The sequence below is a fragment of the Halichoerus grypus genome, chromosome 14, assembly GCF_964656455.1.
Source record: "Halichoerus grypus chromosome 14, mHalGry1.hap1.1, whole genome shotgun sequence".
Classification (NCBI taxonomy): domain Eukaryota; kingdom Metazoa; phylum Chordata; class Mammalia; order Carnivora; family Phocidae; genus Halichoerus; species Halichoerus grypus.
The window spans coordinates 9,005,002-9,025,474 of NC_135725.1; the positions used below are offsets into that span (position 1 = coordinate 9,005,002).

Consider the following 20,473-nt stretch of genomic DNA (forward strand, 5'->3'; position numbering starts at 1 on the left):
CCCTTGCCCTGCGGGGTCCAGTCCTCCTGGGATCCGCATGGTCGGTAGAGAGTCCTGCTTTTCCCTATCACCACGGTGGCCCCTGCACAGGGGACCGAGTGCCTCTGCCCTGTCCTCCACCCCTGCGGTCTACTTGGGGGTCCCCACTCTGTGCACGAGTAGACCCGATACCTTCGCCGCGCCTTGCGACCCTCCCCTCCGTCCCCGTACACACTGTACTCATATCGGGTACGTGTTCTTCCTTCGTAGCTCTTGCCAACTGCGCTTTAAGGCATTCCACTGGATTCATTTCTACCCCATTCTCAGTACTCACACAGAGACTGGCATGGAAAATGGTCAGTGCTTCTGAACACATGAAAAGAACTTTCAAATTCTGTTCATCCTAATACAAGCTCTGAACAACACACATCATAAACTTGGGTGTATGGAAAAAAGCAGCGTACATGATAGTAAGGGACGAGAAAGACTCCAGAGCCCGGACAGAGGAAATGTCAAGGCCCTTGCTATGGCTCTGGAAATCATAATTTAAATGTGTCTTCAGTAAAAACATATGTATCTAGGTCCCAACTACATACAGCCCTATCACCTCCACGAAAAGCCCAGACATGACATGGGGGGCTTGCAAAACTCTTTAAAGTTGCGATTAATCCACTTTTCACGGTCACATGACCATTTTGATGGAAAGAGGGGAGGAGCTTATGTCTGTTCTTGTTTACCGAGGTGGGCGTTTAGCCACATCACACCCCATTTAGACCATAAAGCCTCCTTTCCATATTGGGGGGGGCAGGGGTAGGGGTGGTGGAAGCTTTTATCCAAGTTGCTTCTTTATTTAAAGTAGCCAAACTAATAAAGTCAAAGTTATTTGTAAATCCAGACTGAGTTCGGTCTCCTGATGCCAAGAACGGAACACAATTCTTGAGGTCCCCGCAGTACACACCACGGTTAGAGTGTCTGGCTTCCAGGGCTGAACCCTGTTTCCTCAACACCAATAGGAATGATCAAAAAAGAAATAAGAAACAAAAAATCAACCATCTTGCACAACAGTCCCATCCCCACACAGACCCGGGTAGGCACAAATCATTCCCACGTTTCATCGCCTTATCTGCGCGGCTGGCGATGGGTATTCATCCCGGAACGCATTAGAGAAGAAGCTTCGAGGCCCCTTTCCTCCTGGCCCTACGCGGCTTCCTACGCTAGCGAGGGAAAAAACGCTCTAAAGGATGTCACTGGGTCAACCGACACAAATGGAATAGGGACAGTCAAGTATCATACCAATTTTATTTCTGTTTTTAAGTTCAGGCTGGCTGAAAGAAAAAACGTCTTCCGAGTAGGACTAGAAGCTCCTGACCCTGGGAAGTCCTGCGCGTCGCCCCCTCCCGCGCGACCATCACCACCTCATTCTCCCGAAACCTCTAGACGGAAAGCACTTTCCACCCCCAGAAGCAAAGGCACACGAAGGTCAAAGGGCCTGGGGGTCGCTCAGGACCGGGGCAGGTGCGGCCAGCAGCCGACCCGGGTGCCGACGCTCCGCACGCGGCCCTGGACTCCAGCGCGCGCCCTTCTCCGCGCCCTCCCGACGCGCCACCGCCGCAGGCGCCCTTCGGGAAGCTTCCACGCCAAGGCAGCCCCAGGCGGGGAGGCCCGCGCGGGTTAAGACAGAAGCGCGTCCCCGAGGTGAGGCCGGGAGGGGGACGGGCACTCAGAGCGCGGGCGCACCCAAACTGAAGCGCGCGCACATGCCTTCGAAAGCCCTGGGGGGGGCGATTTAGAGGATCCGTGCGCCTCCATCCCGCACCCCGAGCGGGGGCCGTCGGGGGGGGGCGGGCACGCGGAGAAAGGGGCGGCCGGCTCCTTGGGAGTCGGTCTGTGCGCTGCGCCAAGGGATACCTGTATTCAGAGACAAGGGGATACAAGACGGATCCTGACCTGTTTCCTTCTATTTCCACCTGAGAATTACCGGGCACCTTCTCCACGTTACACCTGTGGTAGAGTAGAAAGAACACCGGCGTCAGAAGACCTGGGTTCGAGTCCCGGCCCAGCTCTTCCTGCCACGGTGGGTGACCTTGGGGGAAGGCATTTCACTTTTCCAAGCCTCACCCCGCTCACCCACCTGCCTCGCCTACTCAGGGGACTTGGGGGGAGACCACGCGAGATCCTGGGCGGAACCACACTCGGAGAAAACCACAGTTCTCCGGCAATGGGGGAAAACCCCAAAAAACGATTTCCTGGATTTCCTCACGTCTCTGAGACTTTTCCTGCTTCTCTTCAACACGTCAATGCCTCTTACGCCGATGCCCTTTCCCTCTGCACCTGTTCTAGGGGAGCATTAGGGCTCAGGTTCCATCCACTGCCCAGAAGCAGTACAAGGCAGCACTGGCTGGGGGGGGGGGGGGGGCGGGGGGCGTGACCTCGCCCGAGTAGCTGTGACCTGCCCCTGTCCGAGCCTAGCCCCAGGACTTACCTCGGGAGCTGGAGCGCACGATGTGGAGGCAGCCAGCGTAGGGACGGCGCTCCAGAGGACACCACCCAGGTAGCTGGCTCTGCCTCCCAGACCTCTAGTCTTTGCAAGTAAGTCCCTGCGACTGGAAAGGACCAGGAGCCACCACCTGAGGTCTCTGGCCCTTCCACGGGCCTCTAGGGAAGCCGCTTCAGTTGAGCCGTCCTGAGCCTGCTACACTAGTGTCCCTTTGTGCCATGGCAAATAAAGCAGATACCGGGCGTGAGACTTTGCAGGAGAAACTACCCTCCCATCCAGACCTTACCGCAGGTGAGGACAGCACCCGCTGGCACGCAGCGCCTACGTGGGGCTGCCTAGAAAAATCCCTTCCTGGGGCCACTTTTGGCTCTTAGGAGGGCTCGAGGCATGGCAGAGGGGGAAAAGCATATGCTGGGAGGAGCAGAGAGGTGGGAAAAAAGAGAATGAGCTGGAATGTCTGAAAGAAGAGGGAGAACAGGAAGGGACATGATAGAAGACGAAGTTGGGAAGGTCATCAAGGCCGGACTATGGAAGACTACCTTTCCCATGCTAAGAAGTTGGATCATCATCATCATCATCATCCGGTAGGCAAAGGGAAGCCATGCAACGTTACCAGGGAGACAGGATCAGATACACACCCCAGAGAGACAGGACGAAGAGCAGACGGGAGGCAGGGGACACAGGCGGCAGGTCAGGCCAGCCAAGGGGAGGGCCTCCTGCAGAAGCGTGTGGGGCCACACAGAAGCCAGGGTGGCCAGGACAGATGCTTGTGTGTGTGGTGAGGGAACTTGGTATCTGACTGCGTATCAGGAATAGGCACGGGGTCAGGAACGCTTTTTCTACTGTGCCTTTGGGACGCTGGGTTGGGGATTATGGTAACCACGGGGACACAGAGGAAAAACAGACCACGGTGTCTCAGGACCTGCAGTGATGGAGGAAGAGAAACGTGGCAACAAGAAATGCTATCTTAGTTTATAGAGCAGGATGTAAGTAATTCGGAGAACGATGAGCAAGGTTCTGTGAGCTGAAACTAATGAAGATTGGAGATCACAGGGGATGCAAGACTCGGAACAAAAGAGATCCCGGCAGAATAATTTCGAATGATTCAGGTAAGGAGTACAAGGGGACAGACCTACCCAGGCCAGCTATCTGATCACCTTAGGTGGGGGAAGAAAAAATGTACAAAATACCAAAACAACAATTAAAAACGAGTTCAAAGAATAGAGTGATGTGGATTTGGTTTTAAACATCTCTGCTACTACAAATCCATTTTGGAGGGGCAGGAGGAACAGTGGTATGAACAGTCCACCCTGGATCGAAGCCTCCAGATGGTGATCTATGCAGGAGAGCCCCCCCCCCCCCCAGTAAATAATGCACTTCAGGTCAAGCACTTGAGAGGAAACCTTGGAACAAGGCAACATTTTAACAAGAGCCCATCCCTTCTGGAGAATGGATTGATGTGATGTGGACCTTCCAAGACAGCAGAGCTCGGCCTTCCTCAAACAGAGGGAAACGCTACAAGTGACTTTGGGGTGTAGAGGAGGTAAACGAGGACACTTTGTCCTAAGGTTAGAGGTCTACCCAGTCTTTCTGTGGAAAGGTGCTAAAATGTAATGGAATAAAATGAAATGTTACCTCTCCTTTCCCAGGGTAAATGTCTTTATAATGATAGCATTTTTTTTTCTTCCTAAAAGTGACCCTAAACACAAGAAATGTCATTGTGTCCTCCTATAACGAGCTCACGTGATCCCTCCCTTCCCTAAATTCCCCTGGTCGGTCAGCTGTTGGAAGGAAGACCATGTGGTAGGAAGACTATGTCCTCCAACACATGTATGGTGAGCCAGTGGGGTAAGTACTTTGAGGGTTTTTCTGTTTTGTTGCTGTTGTTTTTTCTTTACCCTCTGGCCCTATTCTGCAGTACAGGGCTGGAAATAAGGGAGGAATGCCATAAATATTTCCAGGATGAATAAATGATTTTCTACAACTGAGGACAGCTAAAATTCAGAACAAGCCAAGGCTTTCCACCATTCTCAGACATGTCAACTGAGGCTTCTTAAAATTCAAGGCAAGAAGAGGACAGTCCCTGTTCAGGGAGGACAGCAGAGCCTCAAGAGTGTCAGGGAGGAAGGAGCCCAGCGGTCACCAGCCCTGCCCCTACTTCCCACCGTGGGCCAGGGTTTCATCCACCAATCAGACTGGCCAGACAGGTATCTCCCGCCTCGCCCACTGCTTCCCTGCGTCCGTCCTCAAAGCTGGCCCTGAAGTCCCAACTGTTGGCAGACAGCAGGGCCAGTCCTCCTGGAATGCTCCCACTACAGTCCTCAAACAATGGTCAGGGAGTGAGGAGACGACACAACGTCAGCTTCTGTTTCCAGATCCTTCAGGGATGAGAACAATGCTCAGATGTGAAAAGCAAAGCACGATAAATGTTGAACAAAAGCTACCAGTGGGGGAGTCGGCGGAGCACAGGAAGGCACTTCAAATGAGTCCAAGTTCCAGGTGCAAACCAGTTACATCCTGAAGGAGTGTGTGGATTGCTTCTAATCATGTTTAAGAAATCACAAAGAACAGAAATGGAGTCAGAAGACGAGAAGAGTGCCGGCGTCCCCATGTCAAAATGAAAAAGGAAACTCGAGGCTGCTATGCTTGATGTGGACTCTCCGTTAAAAAAAAAAAAATTTTTTTTAGGAGAAATTATTCAGATGCCACAGGGCTATTTAGGGAAGATAAATAACATCATTTGAGTACCAGTAGGGGGTCTCCTGGATAAAGTCTTGGCAGGCTAACCTCATTTCATTCTTTCGGCAGGGTTTCTAGGTGGATAGATTGGAGAGGCCACGAATGTGGTCTCTCTTGGTTTTAGCCTTTCTTGATAGCCTTGACAAAGGACAGATGAACGTGCATGACATGATGCACTGTGAGTTCGCAGACGGTTAATCAACTTTAGGGATTACTGGTTACTAGATTCCTGTCAACCCGAAGTGATTTTTCAGGGGGCACAGGATAGAGACTGTCCTTTGCCCTTTAGAAGTTTCTCAACAACAGCTTATAACAAATGTTCTGATGACCAAAAAAAAAAAGAAAAGAAAAAGAAAAAGACCTTAAGACTAGGAGCCATTTTTTAAAAAGGCCTAAAAATTAAGTTTTAACAGTAGACTAGAAAGATGGGACATGAATCAGTTAAACAGAACTGACCGGGGAAAGAATGAAGTCAGTAGATACAGTTAAAAAAAAAAAAAAAAAAAAAAAAAATCAAATGCTTAGTTGAAGGCTAACCTTGGCAGCATCGAGTGACAAAAGAGCTTTCTGCATGTTTTGGGGAATGGAAGCTTTTCAACAAGTCCCATGTTCCATAAAGGTTAAGTCTGTGTCAGAGTTGCTGGAAAACATTAATACACTCTTGAGTCATGGTAACAGAATATTGGTATCCCGCCCAAGGAAGCTAACCACCCTGTACTTAGCCATGGGAATACCTTTGGAATTCTGGATGCCGTATGTTCAACGGGACACTAAGAAAGCAGGATGTGCCCAAGGAAGGGGACCAGAACTGTGCACGTCTAGGTATCACTCAGCAAAGGGAGGGGTTTCAACCTCAAGGAGAATGTCCTGAGGTGGATACGTTGTTCACAAAGGACTTTTCTTGAAATGAGGAACAGGTTTACTCTCTGAAGATCCAAGGAGAACAAATAGCTAGACGACAGAAGGCTGAATCCATTTTAATACAGGAAATGACTATTGTGTTAAGAGGTATCCTTCAGTGTCATGAACTGCCCCCTAACACAGTGAACTAACTCTTGGGAGTGTCCACACACAGGTTGGATGGTGGTCTGTCCAACGTGGTGTGGGAGACACACCTGGGTTATGGGAAGATGGACCAGGGAGAGCTAAAACCCTGAATCCCTCTAGAATCTTTCCCTTATCCAAGCAACTTTAAGCCACGTCTCTCGACTTGGGACAGCTCTCTCTAGGAGACCCTACCCCTCACCACCTTGTTCTAGATCTCATCCCAGGGGCAGTTTTAAAGGGTTACAAATGCAGAGTAGGATGAATCCCTTTTTTAAAGAAATCGAGTCTGAGGTTAAATATTACATAATCTTACAAGAGGATTTTTAAAAACCTCCTACAGAAACAGAAAACAATGCATAATATAAGTCAAAACAAATACTACTTAATTTAGGGAAAAGAAAAGGATAGGAACGAATAATAGCTGACCAGTAAGTACTACCTTCTGATAGCAATTACTGCAGAAGGATTTTACATTTGTGAATCACACAAAATTACTGGCTCTTTGGGGTCACATTTTAAAAAGTACCCTCCTTAAAGAAAAAAAAAAAAAAAAGGCCTGGCACTGAAAACAAAGGGAATAAATAGATGCTTAAATTATCCTAGTTCTTTATAAAAAAGAAAGATACATCTGTCCCAGAATCATGCAAGAACTTTGAAAAAACTGTCTCATGAGAGCTAATTAATTCTTATATATCAGTTAAATATAGATGGCAGTTCTTATTTAATACACCGCTGATCTGTATGGCTGTCAGAGCACTAACATTTGGCTGAGGTGATAGGAGGGAGGTGAGTACTGGTGGTATTTCTTGCACAGGTAGGTTGAGTTACTATATTAGTAGCTGATTTTAATGGTACAGAAATCTCAACACATGGAGGGGTAGGTACATTTCCCAGCAGTATTTTCTAAAACCAACAAAAATATAACAATGTATCCAATTAAGGCCCGCCTAATTTGAGAGCCTCCTACTTGAGAACCAAGTTGGGTAAGAGAAATAAAACACAGAAATATTCAGAATCAGTGCTTTTTCTAGATTACTAACACGAACAATCCATGAAACACGCAACAGCGACTGAGTACATGCTCCGTAGAATGCACCCAAATGTGGAAGCTGACAGGATGGGCCTTAGGAGGGTACTTTTTAAGCAAGGGTTAAATAAGTAATTGAAACCAGAGAATGGGGAGAAAAAAAAAAAAAGTACTTAAAGTCTGCATGCTAAAATATATAAATATTCTTTCCCCCTACCATACAAGCAGAGACATGCTCAATAATCAGTCCCAGTGAAACTGTGTTTTCTATTTTCGGGGGGGGGGCGGGGAGGATGGAAATTCTATCAGCAAGGACACTTCCTTTCAAGGGCTCCGAGCTCCCTTTACCCACCTGATGAGCTAATAGTAGTCGGAGAGGCTGATTATTAGCAATGAGACGCCTCCACCCGCTTGGCCTGTATTAACTCCTCAAAGTCACGGAACGCCTCTCGAGGCAGCCACGGTCAATCCTTCCATTTCGTGGATGAGGCAAACCGGCTCAGAGAGGTTGAGGAAGGTGCCCCAGTGCCCCACAGGTAGTAGATGCTGGATTCAAGACTCAAACACGGGTAGCTGAACCCAGGTGAGAGCTTGTGCCGTCAGCTACCTGGCTGTGCTTAGCTCAGGGCTAAGGGATGGAACCTCGCATTTGGTGGGGGTTTCGAGGAGCGTGGTCAGCCCACAGCTATGTGTTTCAGGAAGTCATAAACCCAAAAGGGTATGGAGCCAGCAGTAATATAAAGGGCCAGGTGGGAAAGGCATGGTGACCAATGGCCACCAGCATTCCACACTGGAAGGGTGGCAGCAGGTGATGGGGAGTGGGGGCACCCCAGAGCAGGAGAGCCCGTGGGGAGGGGGTGGCCACATCTCCATTGCCACCAATTGTGACCTTAGGGAAACCTGAGTAGAACGTAGCAAGATCTTTAGGTTTTTCGGACAGAATGGAAAACACCTGAAGTTGATAGAAAATCTCGCCAGTTTCATGCGTTTGCTTGCTTTCTTTTTGTCCTCCCTTCCCCCACCGCAACAACATGAACCATAGAATCAATCCATCTGTTGGCGGTATGTGGTCCACCAGCTGGTGACCTCTTTCACACCATTAAAGGAGGAGCGAGCCGTCACCTGGAATAAAAGGCCAAGCTTCTGAACCTCTTCTTGGCTCGTCTCAGTGTTCCCTGGGCCCTAGACTCACTCAGCAGGTTATCAACAAGGCACACCTGGGCAAAGTGACAGATGCTACCTCTCCTGAGACAATGGCAAAAGCGTTGGTGGCATATGCAAGAGTGACCCGACTTACTTTTCCTTGCACCAGGGGCTGATCAAATAAGGCATCATTGTCCAAGCTGGTTTCCTGGAAACCATTCCTGCCTGTGGCACATCTATTGGTAGGGCTGGGGACAGAGAGAAACTTGACAGAGTTATGGACTCTTGGTTTACAAAGAAATCTGCATGTTCACTCTGGTCAAAGAAACGGACTTGTGGCCAAATTTTCATTCCTTGGATGGCTGTCATTCCCCTGTGTCAATGAGCAGCTTATCCAAACCCAATATAATGGGACTGCTCTTTGTCACCACTGCCGAAATATGCAAGGGGATGCACTTGAAAAAAAGTAACAACACCAACCAAAAAAAAAAAAAAAAAAAAAGAAGAAGAAACAAAAAGTAAAAAGAGTAAGCAAAAGATCTAGGACGCAAAGAGGGGCATGAAATTCTGACTCTTTCACACATACCTCCTCCTGCCACTTTCCACCACTTCCGGAAACTCCTTAGGGATAATATAATGAAGACCTAACAATAAAACCTCTGGGTGGAAAGTATTTTCTTTTTTATACTACTTCACCTTTATAATGAGGTTTTCTTCTTGGTATAAAACATGCACCAAAGTCACAATGAAAAACTGAAATCACAACTTATTCATGTTAAACATGCCCAGGTGTACAGAGCAACACTAGTTAATGTAAAAAAAAAAAAAAAAAAAGATTAGTAACCAAAAACTGATCAATGCCGCTATGCCATCCAGAGAAATACAATGTTTAATTGTTTCCTATCAATTCTTTAATTGGAACGAGATGTGCTCTTCCTATGAAAACTGCATCACATGACTATCAAGCAGAAACCAAAACAACTACCCAAAATGTAGCCCAACTAGTTTATCTACTGTATCAGGCTGACCTACACAGGTCTGGGGATAATAGTGCCCAGCACAGATTTCTCAACATTACACTGAAAAGTTCCACGAACACGAGTTACATCTGCTGAAATGCCACGTCTAAGTAGTATCATTACGAAGAAGGAGAGGGTTTGAAACAAGCGCTCAGACGTTCAAGTGTGTTGGAAGGAAAGAAGGAACGGCATTTTTGTCGAAGCATCTGTTTGGTTTTTTCATCAGAGTCTTGACACGAAATATTTACCTTAAGTATGCTAGGATTCTTCTCTCCCTAACAACTCAGCCCAAAAGTATAATTTCACGCTACCATTCCAAATCCTTACCAAAAGGATGGTATTTCAGAGATCCTTAAGACTCCTCCTCCAGCTTAGACTTCAATTTTGTAACCTAAACTCCTGTCTCCAAATATCTCAAATAACAGCCAGTAAAACAGCATCCGACATAGCAACGGCAGCCATTGTGAACCTGGCACAAGGCTGCGGACACCTTTGGGGCAAGAGCTGTGAAACGTAACTAGAAAGAGCCTTAACACCCCAGCGCGCACCTTCCTAAATCTTGCTCTGTGGCATCAACCGCACTCTTTGTGAAGATGATCAAGGGGTAGGAGTGAAACACTCACCTGTCCTTATAGTTTATCACAGTATCGATGATGGCGTTCATCTGCTTCGTCAGTTTGGGGGGATTTGGGGATAGTTTCTCAGCTGGAGGGCGGCCTCTTCTCTTCTTGGCCTTCTCCACGTCTTCTTTTGCAGGATCTTTATCCACATTTCTTCGTCTTTTTCGCTTCTTGAGCCGGACTTCCTCTTCCATTTCTTCCAAATTGCCGTCTTCAATGGCCTAGTGTAACAGGGAATGAAGGAGGAAAATTCAAGACGGGAGAATCACCAAGAAAAGTTTAAAAAGCCAACCTGAATAGTAAGAATAAAATGAAACTAACAGAAATGAAATAATAAAAAATAGAAGTTAACAGTAACCAGTCAGGTAAGAGGAGCAAAGACCGCCATATTGAATCAATGCGTCTTTAAACCACGTCTAATCTGTGAACAAAATATGTTGAAAGCCGGAAACACTAATAGTGAGAAGAAATGACGATACAAAAAGAGCTATACATTTAAAGTGTCTGAAAGATAACTGAATCCAAATGAAATTTTAGCTCGATGTAAGAAAAAGACCTTAATTGTCTCATTACTGTAAGGGGGGCGGGGAACGGTAAAACAAAACAAAATGAGGGGTGGGTGAAGAAAAAAAAAATCCCTCTAAGAATACGTCCTTACAATCATATAAGCTCTGACCCATCTTTGAGGTTTTACATCAATTTACTCATGATTCACAACATAAATCAGAATTCCATCCAGATTTTGTTCTAACGTAGCAATTGGTAAACAAGGAAACAGGAAGTACAAAGCCACATTCCTTGGTAAACGCACTTAAATCATCTGATAAAGAACACACACACTCACAAACAACAAATACTTTTTTTTCCAATTACCTGCAAACGCTTGCTTTAAACCAGAGCCAGCAGCACTAATGCAGAGAGATAATAAAATTGCTATAAAAACAACCAGGTATAAAAGAAACCTGTTCGTAAATGGCTAAAAAGATCCATGTGACAGACCCAGAAGTTTAAACTTTCTTCCCCCCCCCCACCACCTGGTAAATCTCAGAACTTAAGAAAAATACAAGAAAACTGCAATGAAAAAAAAAAAAAAAGATAAAAGGACATTTGACCATGAAAAAGAAAATTTTTTTAAAAAAACCTTTAAATTACATTTCAAGACTGCTTTCTCACACAAAATAACTGACGTTGCTGTTTGTTTCTCCTGCCTCTCAATATTGCTTCCAGTATGCAAATGCTAATCAATCCTTTCTCGTAGCTGAAAGAGCCCTAATCATAAAGCAATTACCTTCATTTCTCCACAGCACCAAACATGGCTAATATTTATGATCATGTGAGTATAACAATCAATATAAAGAGTGATTACAGCTCAGACATAATTTCTTTCACTTGTGTACAATGCCTCCTGAAAAAGAAAGGTTTTATGAAGAAAACCTGGTGCAGAACACAAAACAACCTGACATGTGAAAAATGCTAGTGGGATTAAAAGAAGGTTTTCTGTGCATCTTTCCAATGTGCAAACCCATAGAAGCAACATGCACACAGACAAGAATCCTAAGGGACAGTCTGAGGCTAGGCCTTAATAATCAAAAGACAATTTCCATCACGATCCTACAGTGTTCAGATAACCACTATGAAGGAGGCGAGATCTGATGAGTTATGAGGAAAATAGAAGAAAAAAAAAAAAGGAAAAAAAAAGAAAAAGCTCCACATTATTTCGTTAATATTCATTTGCCTAAAAGCAGGACACCCACTATACAGCTAAACACACTGCAGCTAAGCAAAGATGAAGAAAAGGAAATTGTCCCGCAAATCTTGGAGACTGAACATGCTAATAATAAATACAGCATGCAAGGCTGTCAACAGTTAATGGTACTGCTCTCCTCAGGCACCCAGTTGCACACAGAAATACGGAGAACACCGGCTTTTGATGTGTTACACACCTACACATGCCTGGGATGTAGTTCTACTGAATCTTCAAGACGGCAACGAAAAAGGATATTTACCTTACCACTATCAGCAGGCCGGCTATCGGAAATCACAGTTAGTGGGGATAAAATTAACAAGCCAGCAAAGCAGCGAGCTGCTAGTCTCTTCATCAGCTGATCAGGAAAAAAAAGAGAGCTGGGGAAAGGCTATGTTTTCATATACAAGTAATTTTATTTTACTGAAAATTTAATACTGAAAGGATTGTGGATACTCAAATCTGCTGTTTCATTCTACCTACTACAAGGCCCGAAGCCTTCCTCCTTCAGCCTGTTTTAATATTGACAACTACTTATCATATTTTTTCCCCCTTATTATTCCAGGCAGCAGAATTAGAGATTTTTTAGCTCAGATGGTTTCTGATTCTTGCTCTCATTTTCACAATTAAGCCAATAAGAAAACAAATTAATATTCAAATTTATTTTACAAAATTAAAAACAATTTAAGCTTTTTTTTTTTTTTTGGTATTTTAAACATCATTTTAGTGCTTTAAAAAAATAGGCTGCATGTTTTTGGAGCAATCTGATTTTTTTTTTGTTATAAAAGAATTTTTTTCATTAAATCCATGTCAGTAAAAGCAATGTGCATGTTCTCAAGTTCAAACATTTTAATACAATGTCATTCTTTCTCCTTAAAGAAAATCCCGAACTGTGACACTTCCCTTTCAGTTTCCTGCTGTAAAATTTTTCATTGTTTTTTTCAGTGGGGTACATGAAGAGGGGGAAGTCGTAAAAAGGATAGCTCTAAACTCACCCCCTCCCCTTAATTTTGAAAAAAAAAAAAAACAAAAACGGAACAAAGCATAAGCTCGTGATATTTGGACTTATCAATCTCTAAATCTGGGAGTAGCTAAGAAGCGAAAACAAATTCAATTGCAAAAAGAACTAGTGGAGACAATGTTTATGACAATTGCTAATACGTGCAGATTCGTATTACATTTAGGTTTTGGAATCAAAAGGAAACACACAAAGTACTGACCATTATTCCCCTTAAATTAAGGTTTTATGCAGGAATGCAGTCAGCTACAAAGCACCTTCCCTCCTCCCCAAAGACCCCAAACACATCCATATGCAGTACTTTATGTTCAGGGATTTCTAAGGGTCTTTTTCTAATGGAAATCAAATCACTAAATATTTCCCAGTGCTTTTCGCACTTAAAGAAGTAGAGTAAGATTACTCCTGCATGGAAGTAAAAATTATTCATGGAAATTTAAAACTGTTCTTTTATTTTTTTTAAAAAATATTTATCAAATTGGCTCAACTGACTCAACTCAGTGCTAGGCGGGGAGGGGGGGTCACCAAAAAAAAAAAAAAAAAAAAAAACTTGCTACACAATGCTAAAGTACTACCCCGAAAAGAATGCCCTTCCAAACCTTTTACCAGCACAATAATGAAATAAATCACAGAAGCAAACCCCCAGTTTCCGACTGGTGACGTGTTGCGCAAGAGTGCGAGCCCTAATTCAACATACAGACGGCTCCCATGCTGAACTGCCTCTAGATTTAATGAAGTGAATAGGAAGGAAGTCGGGGGAAAAAAAGTGTACAAATAAGAAATTAACACTTTCCTCCCCTATGCACACGGTGAGATACAACTACGGGGAAGTTTGGTGAGGCACTTCTTTCCTTAAAGGCGCACTGCACCCGCTTGGCTCCGGATGTCACTAAAAACCCTTCTGGTGATAAAAATCCCCAGCCAAGTTAAAATAGTTAAGCATATTCCAGCCTGCGTTTTTCCTGAATGAAGCTGGGAATTACTCCTTCCTCCACTGGATGGCAACCTTTTCTTCCCCCCCCCCCCCCACTTCTTTCGCTTTCTTTCTTTTCTTGCTTTCTTCCTTTCTTTCTCTTTTTTTTGGAAGAATACATTTTCACGACACAGGATGTGCAAGAACGAGATACAGACTGGCTCCTTGTTCAATTAGCTCCTAAGAAAGCAGCGCGTAGGTTCTGATAACAGAATGTAGGAGACCGTTGTGCAGGGTAAGTGGTTTGAGAGCAAACACTTTTGCAGCTTTTGCAAAAAGCACATGGCAGACCTGACCGGGAAATCGTCCACACGTGGGTCTGGTCTGTGCCCCTCTCTGTCATCCTTACACATGCTAGGTCTTTTAGGGGAAGACGGACAGTACAGAAAGTCGGCATGATCCTTGTCCTTAACCCGCGCTGCAATGGGGCGCTATTACACCTGACCTCAGTAACACACAGCAGAGCAGAAAGGATCCGTGGCTGTGAATAGGTAAACAGGGACAAGCAAACAAAAGCCACAGGCAACTCCCGGGGTATTGTTTCGCTGTGGTTGCCTTTTCCACTTGGGATCTCCAAGCTCACCACACACAGGGGCACAGCCCCCCCAACGGCGGAACAGACCATCTTCAGAAAAATCAAAAGGAGCAATTCTAAAGACATCTAGACAATGCATGGGAAATTTCTTGGATAGGAAATGGGAGATTCCGTATTCTCATACCTAACTCGGATGTTTAAATATCACTGTTTTCTGCCCACTGACAAGGTCTTCTTGCTCTCCCGGGGGGTGGGGGGGGTGGGGGGGAAGGTGGGGAGGGTATCTTTCTCCTTTAGGAACTTGCATTAGATTCCAGAAGAGGATCCTAAATACTGCTGGGGTGGGGGTAGGGCTACAGATGGAGGGCTAAGCATTAAAGCATGTGGGTTAAGACAATTACACGTCAATACCACATTGCTTCCTGAAGACCACTCACACACTGCTAAACTTGATTCTAACATTAGGGGAGGCTGGGAGGCTAACCCACTCTCTATCCCTGCCCAGACCCTGGAAGCCAGTAAGACAGGCAATGATCCCCCAGACAACCAGATTACCAGCAGTAGCAGTGGCAAAAAAGTGGATTTTTAGCAAACTTTAAGATTTCACGTACGGGAAATTTTCTTACAATAGGGATTTTTTTTTTTTTTATTTTATGACAGCAACAAATCGAACATGGAGTTCTTGCCCAAAATGCCACCTCATTTTAGTCACTTGGTTTAATAAACACCATAGCACTTCTGGATACAGGATTTCAGACTTGGGGCTTGGGACAAATTTTAGGTTTTTGATCATTACCATCCCCGAAAGCAACCTGTTAGATAAATCGGCATAAAAACCAAATTCCCAAGGTAGAATAAGCCAGACAGCGAAGGGACAAATACTGATTCCACTTACATGAGAAAGAACAGAGGTTGCCGGGCACGGAGTGGAGAGTTAGGTGTTCGAGGAGTGTATACTTTCGGGCTGGGATAATGAACGAGTTCTGCAGTACATAGGAGTGATGGTTGCACTAAAATGTACACTCGGCTAAAACGTACACTCGGAATGGTGAAAAGTCGATTTTGCATGATGTGCTTCTTACCACAACCAAAAAAAGAAAAGTCACGGGGTTGGGGAAGGGGTGGGGGAATCAGACTCTGTAAATATTTAAGAAACAAACAAACCCAACGGCAGGTTCCTACGTGTTCCTACCACCTCAACACAGCGCACAATACCAGTGAAGTCTTGCTAGCTTTCCCTCCTGCCTCAGACCTTACAGCATTTTCAACGGGTAGCATGTTCCGTCTCGCCCTCGCCAGGGACAAGGAGCCTTTTCCAAAAATCCTTATCCATTCTGAGGTTATTAAGGTAATACCCAGGATGTATGAAAATACCTGTATATGATGGCATATCGATTCACAAAGTTTATAGTTTTGTTAACAAGTGCCTCAGATATTCAAGGAAAGAGAGGAGTTGATCTAAAAGGTTTTTGTTTTTTTAAGCATATATTTTTTTTTCTTTTTCACTGTGGTGCAATCAACTGATGATGAGCTATTAATTCAGGGGACCCTTTCTTACTTCACTCATTCGTCAGGCACCTGGGAGCTGGCCACTGCAATGGGCAGGGCTGGCCATTAAGGGCAAGTGCCAGGAGCCACCATTAACCAAATTCTCAGTACAGTGAGCTTTTTGGTTTCTTATTCAACCACTTCAGATCACTTTTGCGAAAACGAACCAAGGTGCTCTTTTCCCCCTAATGGCGTAAGGAAGCTACCTAAGGAAACCTAGAGGAAGAAGGAAGGAGGTGAGCTCATACAACTGAGACAAGGCAAATTAGAACCGTATTTCAGGTAAAAGCAATTTTGGGGTGGGACGAGGGGAAAAAATAAGGATAGGAAGTATAAAACTTATTTCAGCCACAGGATCAACTAAGAATCCATATGGTACCTTTTGGGGAGTACTGAGCCCAGTACTCTGTTCAGAGCATGACTTTTAGATTTAGTAGAGGGTGGCCCCAGAAACACCGGGCTCTGTAGACACTACCGCATTATAAACATGATGCACGGACACCTCTGTTCTCACAAATTCGGCACGCGCGACGCCCCAGCTCCCTTGGGTGGAATAAAGAACCAGAGAGAATTTGTGAGCTAGCAAGAGGCTTAGACAAACGATGGAGAATGAAAAGAAACACAGCTCTGCTTTCTTATCCCGAGACCATTTATCAGTTACTATAACTCACAACCCACTCACCCCACAAGCGAAGGCTGGGTCACCTCGGACTTCAAGGTTCTCAGTATATTAAAATAAAAAATGAAATGCCAAAAGAAGGTGACAGATTGTGGCGTGTAATTTCACCGCTTACAAAGATTAACCTGATGGTTTTGAGATAGACAGGTAATGGACAATGACAGAGTATCACCTCATCTGGAGGCCCTCAAGCCAAAGAAATGGTTCTCTTTGGGGCTTGCCTGGGACACGGAGCCCTCTTGAGGGCTTCTACACAAGACAGATTCTCAGAGCTATAACCCACCCTGTGGGTGAAAAGCATCAAATCCTAAGGAGAGGGTGGCTCAGAGTAGGATGCTTGTTCTGCTTAAAGACGACCAGTAATAGACAAATTAAGGGAGGGGAACACGTAAGTAACACAACGCAAGAAATCAAAAGCACTGCAGCCCGAGCCTGTCCGATAGAGGAAAGGGTCTCAGTTTCAATCCATCTGAAGACACCTGACATCGTGAATACTTCCAGTGTCCCTACTACCATCATCATCATCACCAGCAGCCCCTATCCACGTATTGTTTCCGTGGTCGCCAGGCACTCCAAGCTATACACACATTTGCTCGTTTAATCCTTGCAACAACACGAGGAGGCAGGTACTGTTATTCTCGTCAGGTTACTGGTGAGGAACCGGAGGCTCCGAGAGATGGAGCATCTTACTCCAGATCATACACGGGTAAGTAGCAAAGCCAGGATTTTAGCTCTGGAAGTTTGGCTGCATAAGCCACACCCTTAACCACCGTATTTTCTACTTTACAGCACAAATGAAGACTCCGAACCATCAGGAAAAGGCTAATTATGCTGGCCAGGCTTAGGTGAATAATACATCTGAAGATACAACACGGTGCATCTTAACAAGACTCTCAGCAAAAAGATTCACACACACACACATGCCCCCAAGCACACACATGCAGTTCTTGCTTTGCATGGAAGTGTGGGACCATAAAGATGACTGTGCAAGTTGAAACTTCAAAAAGCCAGTCTAACACTCAGAAAATGATGATTGTTCCATGCCCCTTACAAATGTACGTCGAAAAACTAAAAACTACTATTGCCAGTAATACTTGAAGAAAATGTAAAACATAGCAACAGGAATATTTATTTAGTACACAGACTTAAAACTTTAGAAACGACCATTAAGAGGTTTTTGTGGGGTTTTTTTTGGTACCAAAAAAAAAAAATCAGTTTTGGACAGCATTTACCTTCCTCTTCTCATTAAATAACCTAGGATATAGAACAAGCCTCTTTCCTAAGCCTTGGCAAATTGCCAAGGATCAGCTCCCAACATTTTACCCTTTGCCCTTTCAATGTCCTGAAGAATCTCAGATGAACCCTTTGATGCGGAGGGGTTGGTTGGTCTCTTCATCCTTTTCTCTAAGCACTTTTCCTCATTCACCTCACTAAGTTCACCTTCAACGAAGTTCCTCTGGTCGAGGATCCAGGTCCTCCTTTACCACTCCACAGAAGGGTCTTCCAGAAAAGACCTGTCTCCCCAGCAGTCAATACTGGATGATCATTGGAACCCGCTGCCCGAACTCATCCCTGGAACCTGGGGGCACACTTCACAGCAGTGCCCTTGTCTGTCCTGGAGGTATCACCAACCCACTCAGTTCACCCTGATTTTGGCTTCTGAAACCATGCAACCAGCGTTTTCCGGCAGAAAAGTTTCCTCTCCTGTCTCCTCATAATCACCATTCTCTTTCAATGCACGCGTTCACTTCAACACTTCGGCCTGAAGACCAGCCAAGTGGATTGGGATTTATATACATACATAAGTCTTCAAAGTAAATGTGCCAATTCAATTTCAACTAATATACATGAAGATGACTTGAGCTTGTTAATATTCGTCGGACTTTTTCCAATTGTTTAAGAGAGCACGAGCGGTGAGTGGGGTGGTAGGGGGAGAGGGCAAGAGAATCCCCAGCAGGCTCTACGTCCAGTGCAGAGCCTGATGCTGGGCTCATCTCACAACCCCAAGATTATGACCCGAGCCAAAATCAAGAGTCGGACACTTAACTGACTGAGCCACCCAGGCACCCCTTCCAATACGGTCTATAGTGGAGTTTCCTGCAGGACTCCTCTCTTCACCCCTGGTGCTCCATTTTCAAACCTTCTAAGCACCTCCAATTTCACTTTCTGCACTGTTTTTCACCTCACTTTTGCTTTTGGTGGCCAATTCCCGCTCTTGATGATGTACGTCGGCTGGAATGTGGTGTGGGTGTATCACTGGGAGACGAGGCAGCAGCACAACTCCCAAGTTTCACGGTCCATCCCTGGACTGAGTCACAGCTACTCGGTGACCAGTCACCAACACACTTTGCAAGAAGGGATGGGCATGGCTTTGGATCATGACGTGCACCTGTTACGGACACAGTGCGGACCGAAGAGCTAGCAGCAATGTCTGTACTTTATACGAGGACACAGTATACCATGTGGTTATGGGTCCCCTCCCAAACACATACGGGGACGTCCTAACCCCCGCGTGTCTCAGAATGGGGCTGTATTTGGAGATAGGGCCTTTCAAGAGGTAATTAAGAAAGAGGTCATTCAGGTGAGCCTGAATTCAGCACAACTGGGGTCCTTGTAAGAGGAGATTGGAACACAGAGGGAAGACCATGTGAAGACACAGGGAGCAGCAGATGGTATCTATAAGCCGAGGGAGGCCACAGAAGAAACCAACCCTGTGGACACCTTGATCTTGGACTTCTAGCCTCCAGATCTGTGAGAAAGTCAGTTTCTGTTCTGTAAGCCACCCAGTTTGTGGTATCTTGTTCTTGCAGCCCTAGCAGACTAATCCATATGGTAACTGAAATTTCTGATTGGGGACGGAGGTTTTTTTAACTCTACCATGGCATTGATCATGGAAAGGTGTGTATACTGGAAGGACGTCGCGTGAGGACCGCCTGCAAGAGCCTAAACATCCCTGCGAGTAAGGGATGGCAGCCATGGTCTCCCAAGCAGTCCTAGAATCTAAGGGAAAGTGCCCTGCCGGGACGCGGGCTGCCTGGTTGCGGTGTTCTGGGTCGGGCAACCTCTCCCTGGCCTGCTCTCACCCGGTGGAACTGGGACGGGTGCCCTGTGCTCAGGGGGGCCTGTCTCCAGGCTTGTGCAGGGCCTGGCCAGAGGGTCTCGGCATCAGCAGCAAAGTCCCCAGATTAGTTCGCTTCTTTTAGGGATTTGGACTGCAAGCATGGAAGAGTGTCCCGTTGGTGTGGGAGTTGAAACTGAATGAAAGGAGCAAAGAGCCGCTGGTCCGAGGGAGGCCGTAACTGCGTATGCACAGACATGTGACTGGTTACACACATGCATACACACATGTAAACACGCACACGCACATCCATGCAGATACCAGCAGAGTGTCAGCAGGGGAGCGCCTGGTCCCAGTTCAACTTGAGAAGCCACCTTGGACACATGCAATAATAGATTCAGATTTACATTTGCTCAAGGTAGTTCTACGTGGCACTTGTAAATATACGTAAAGTTATTTGTCAAGTAGGACTCTCCTCCTTTATTTAATGCCAGGTCAGTAAAGCTAAAAATTCAAAACAATTTTGAGCCCTGATTAGCTACAAGCTCTAGGTGTTCTAACACAATCTGTCATGCAATAAACCTTAAAAACAAGTCTAATTTCTAAAGCACAAAGACACAAGAACAGAGGTAAGACCAGGTTTTACTAACAAACATGCTTAGCACTACTCTGGCCTCGCATGGCTCATGGCCTCCTGGGGTGCCACGCCAGGGTTCTGCTGGGAATTGATGGCTGAAATTTGTATGGGCAGTGCTGGTGAGCAGAGGCAAAACCAGGAGACCAGGTCACTGGAAACGTGGTCAGTGATGCACACAGTGTAGACACCCAGGGACGGGCTCTACCTAGCAGG

At 45.6% G+C, this 20,473-nt stretch overlaps 1 protein-coding gene and 1 long non-coding RNA gene across 8 annotated transcripts in view; both read right to left on the reverse strand.

The window, feature by feature from the left end:
• The window catches only part of SMARCA2 (SWI/SNF related BAF chromatin remodeling complex subunit ATPase 2), a 178,174-nt gene that overhangs the window by 34,797 nt on the left and 122,904 nt on the right, over positions 1 to 20,473 (reverse strand). For 6 of the 7 annotated variants that reach the window (XM_036076061.2, XM_078061321.1, XM_036076065.2 and 3 more), the window contains exons 28-29: positions 10,075 to 10,292; positions 1,927 to 1,980 (exon numbers count right to left, since the gene is read on the reverse strand). In XM_036076061.2, the coding sequence (XP_035931954.2) occupies positions 1,927 to 1,980; positions 10,075 to 10,292 (272 nt within the window). The remainder of the gene's footprint in view (positions 1 to 1,926; positions 1,981 to 10,074; positions 10,293 to 20,473) is intronic. The other variant, XM_078061322.1, reaches the window with a different exon arrangement.
• On the reverse strand, positions 5,709 to 6,798 carry LOC144380018 (uncharacterized). The gene is made up of 2 exons (XR_013443686.1): positions 5,950 to 6,798; positions 5,709 to 5,855 (listed from the first exon to the last, which is right to left on the reverse strand). It is a non-coding gene; the product is annotated as an uncharacterized LOC144380018 (long non-coding RNA).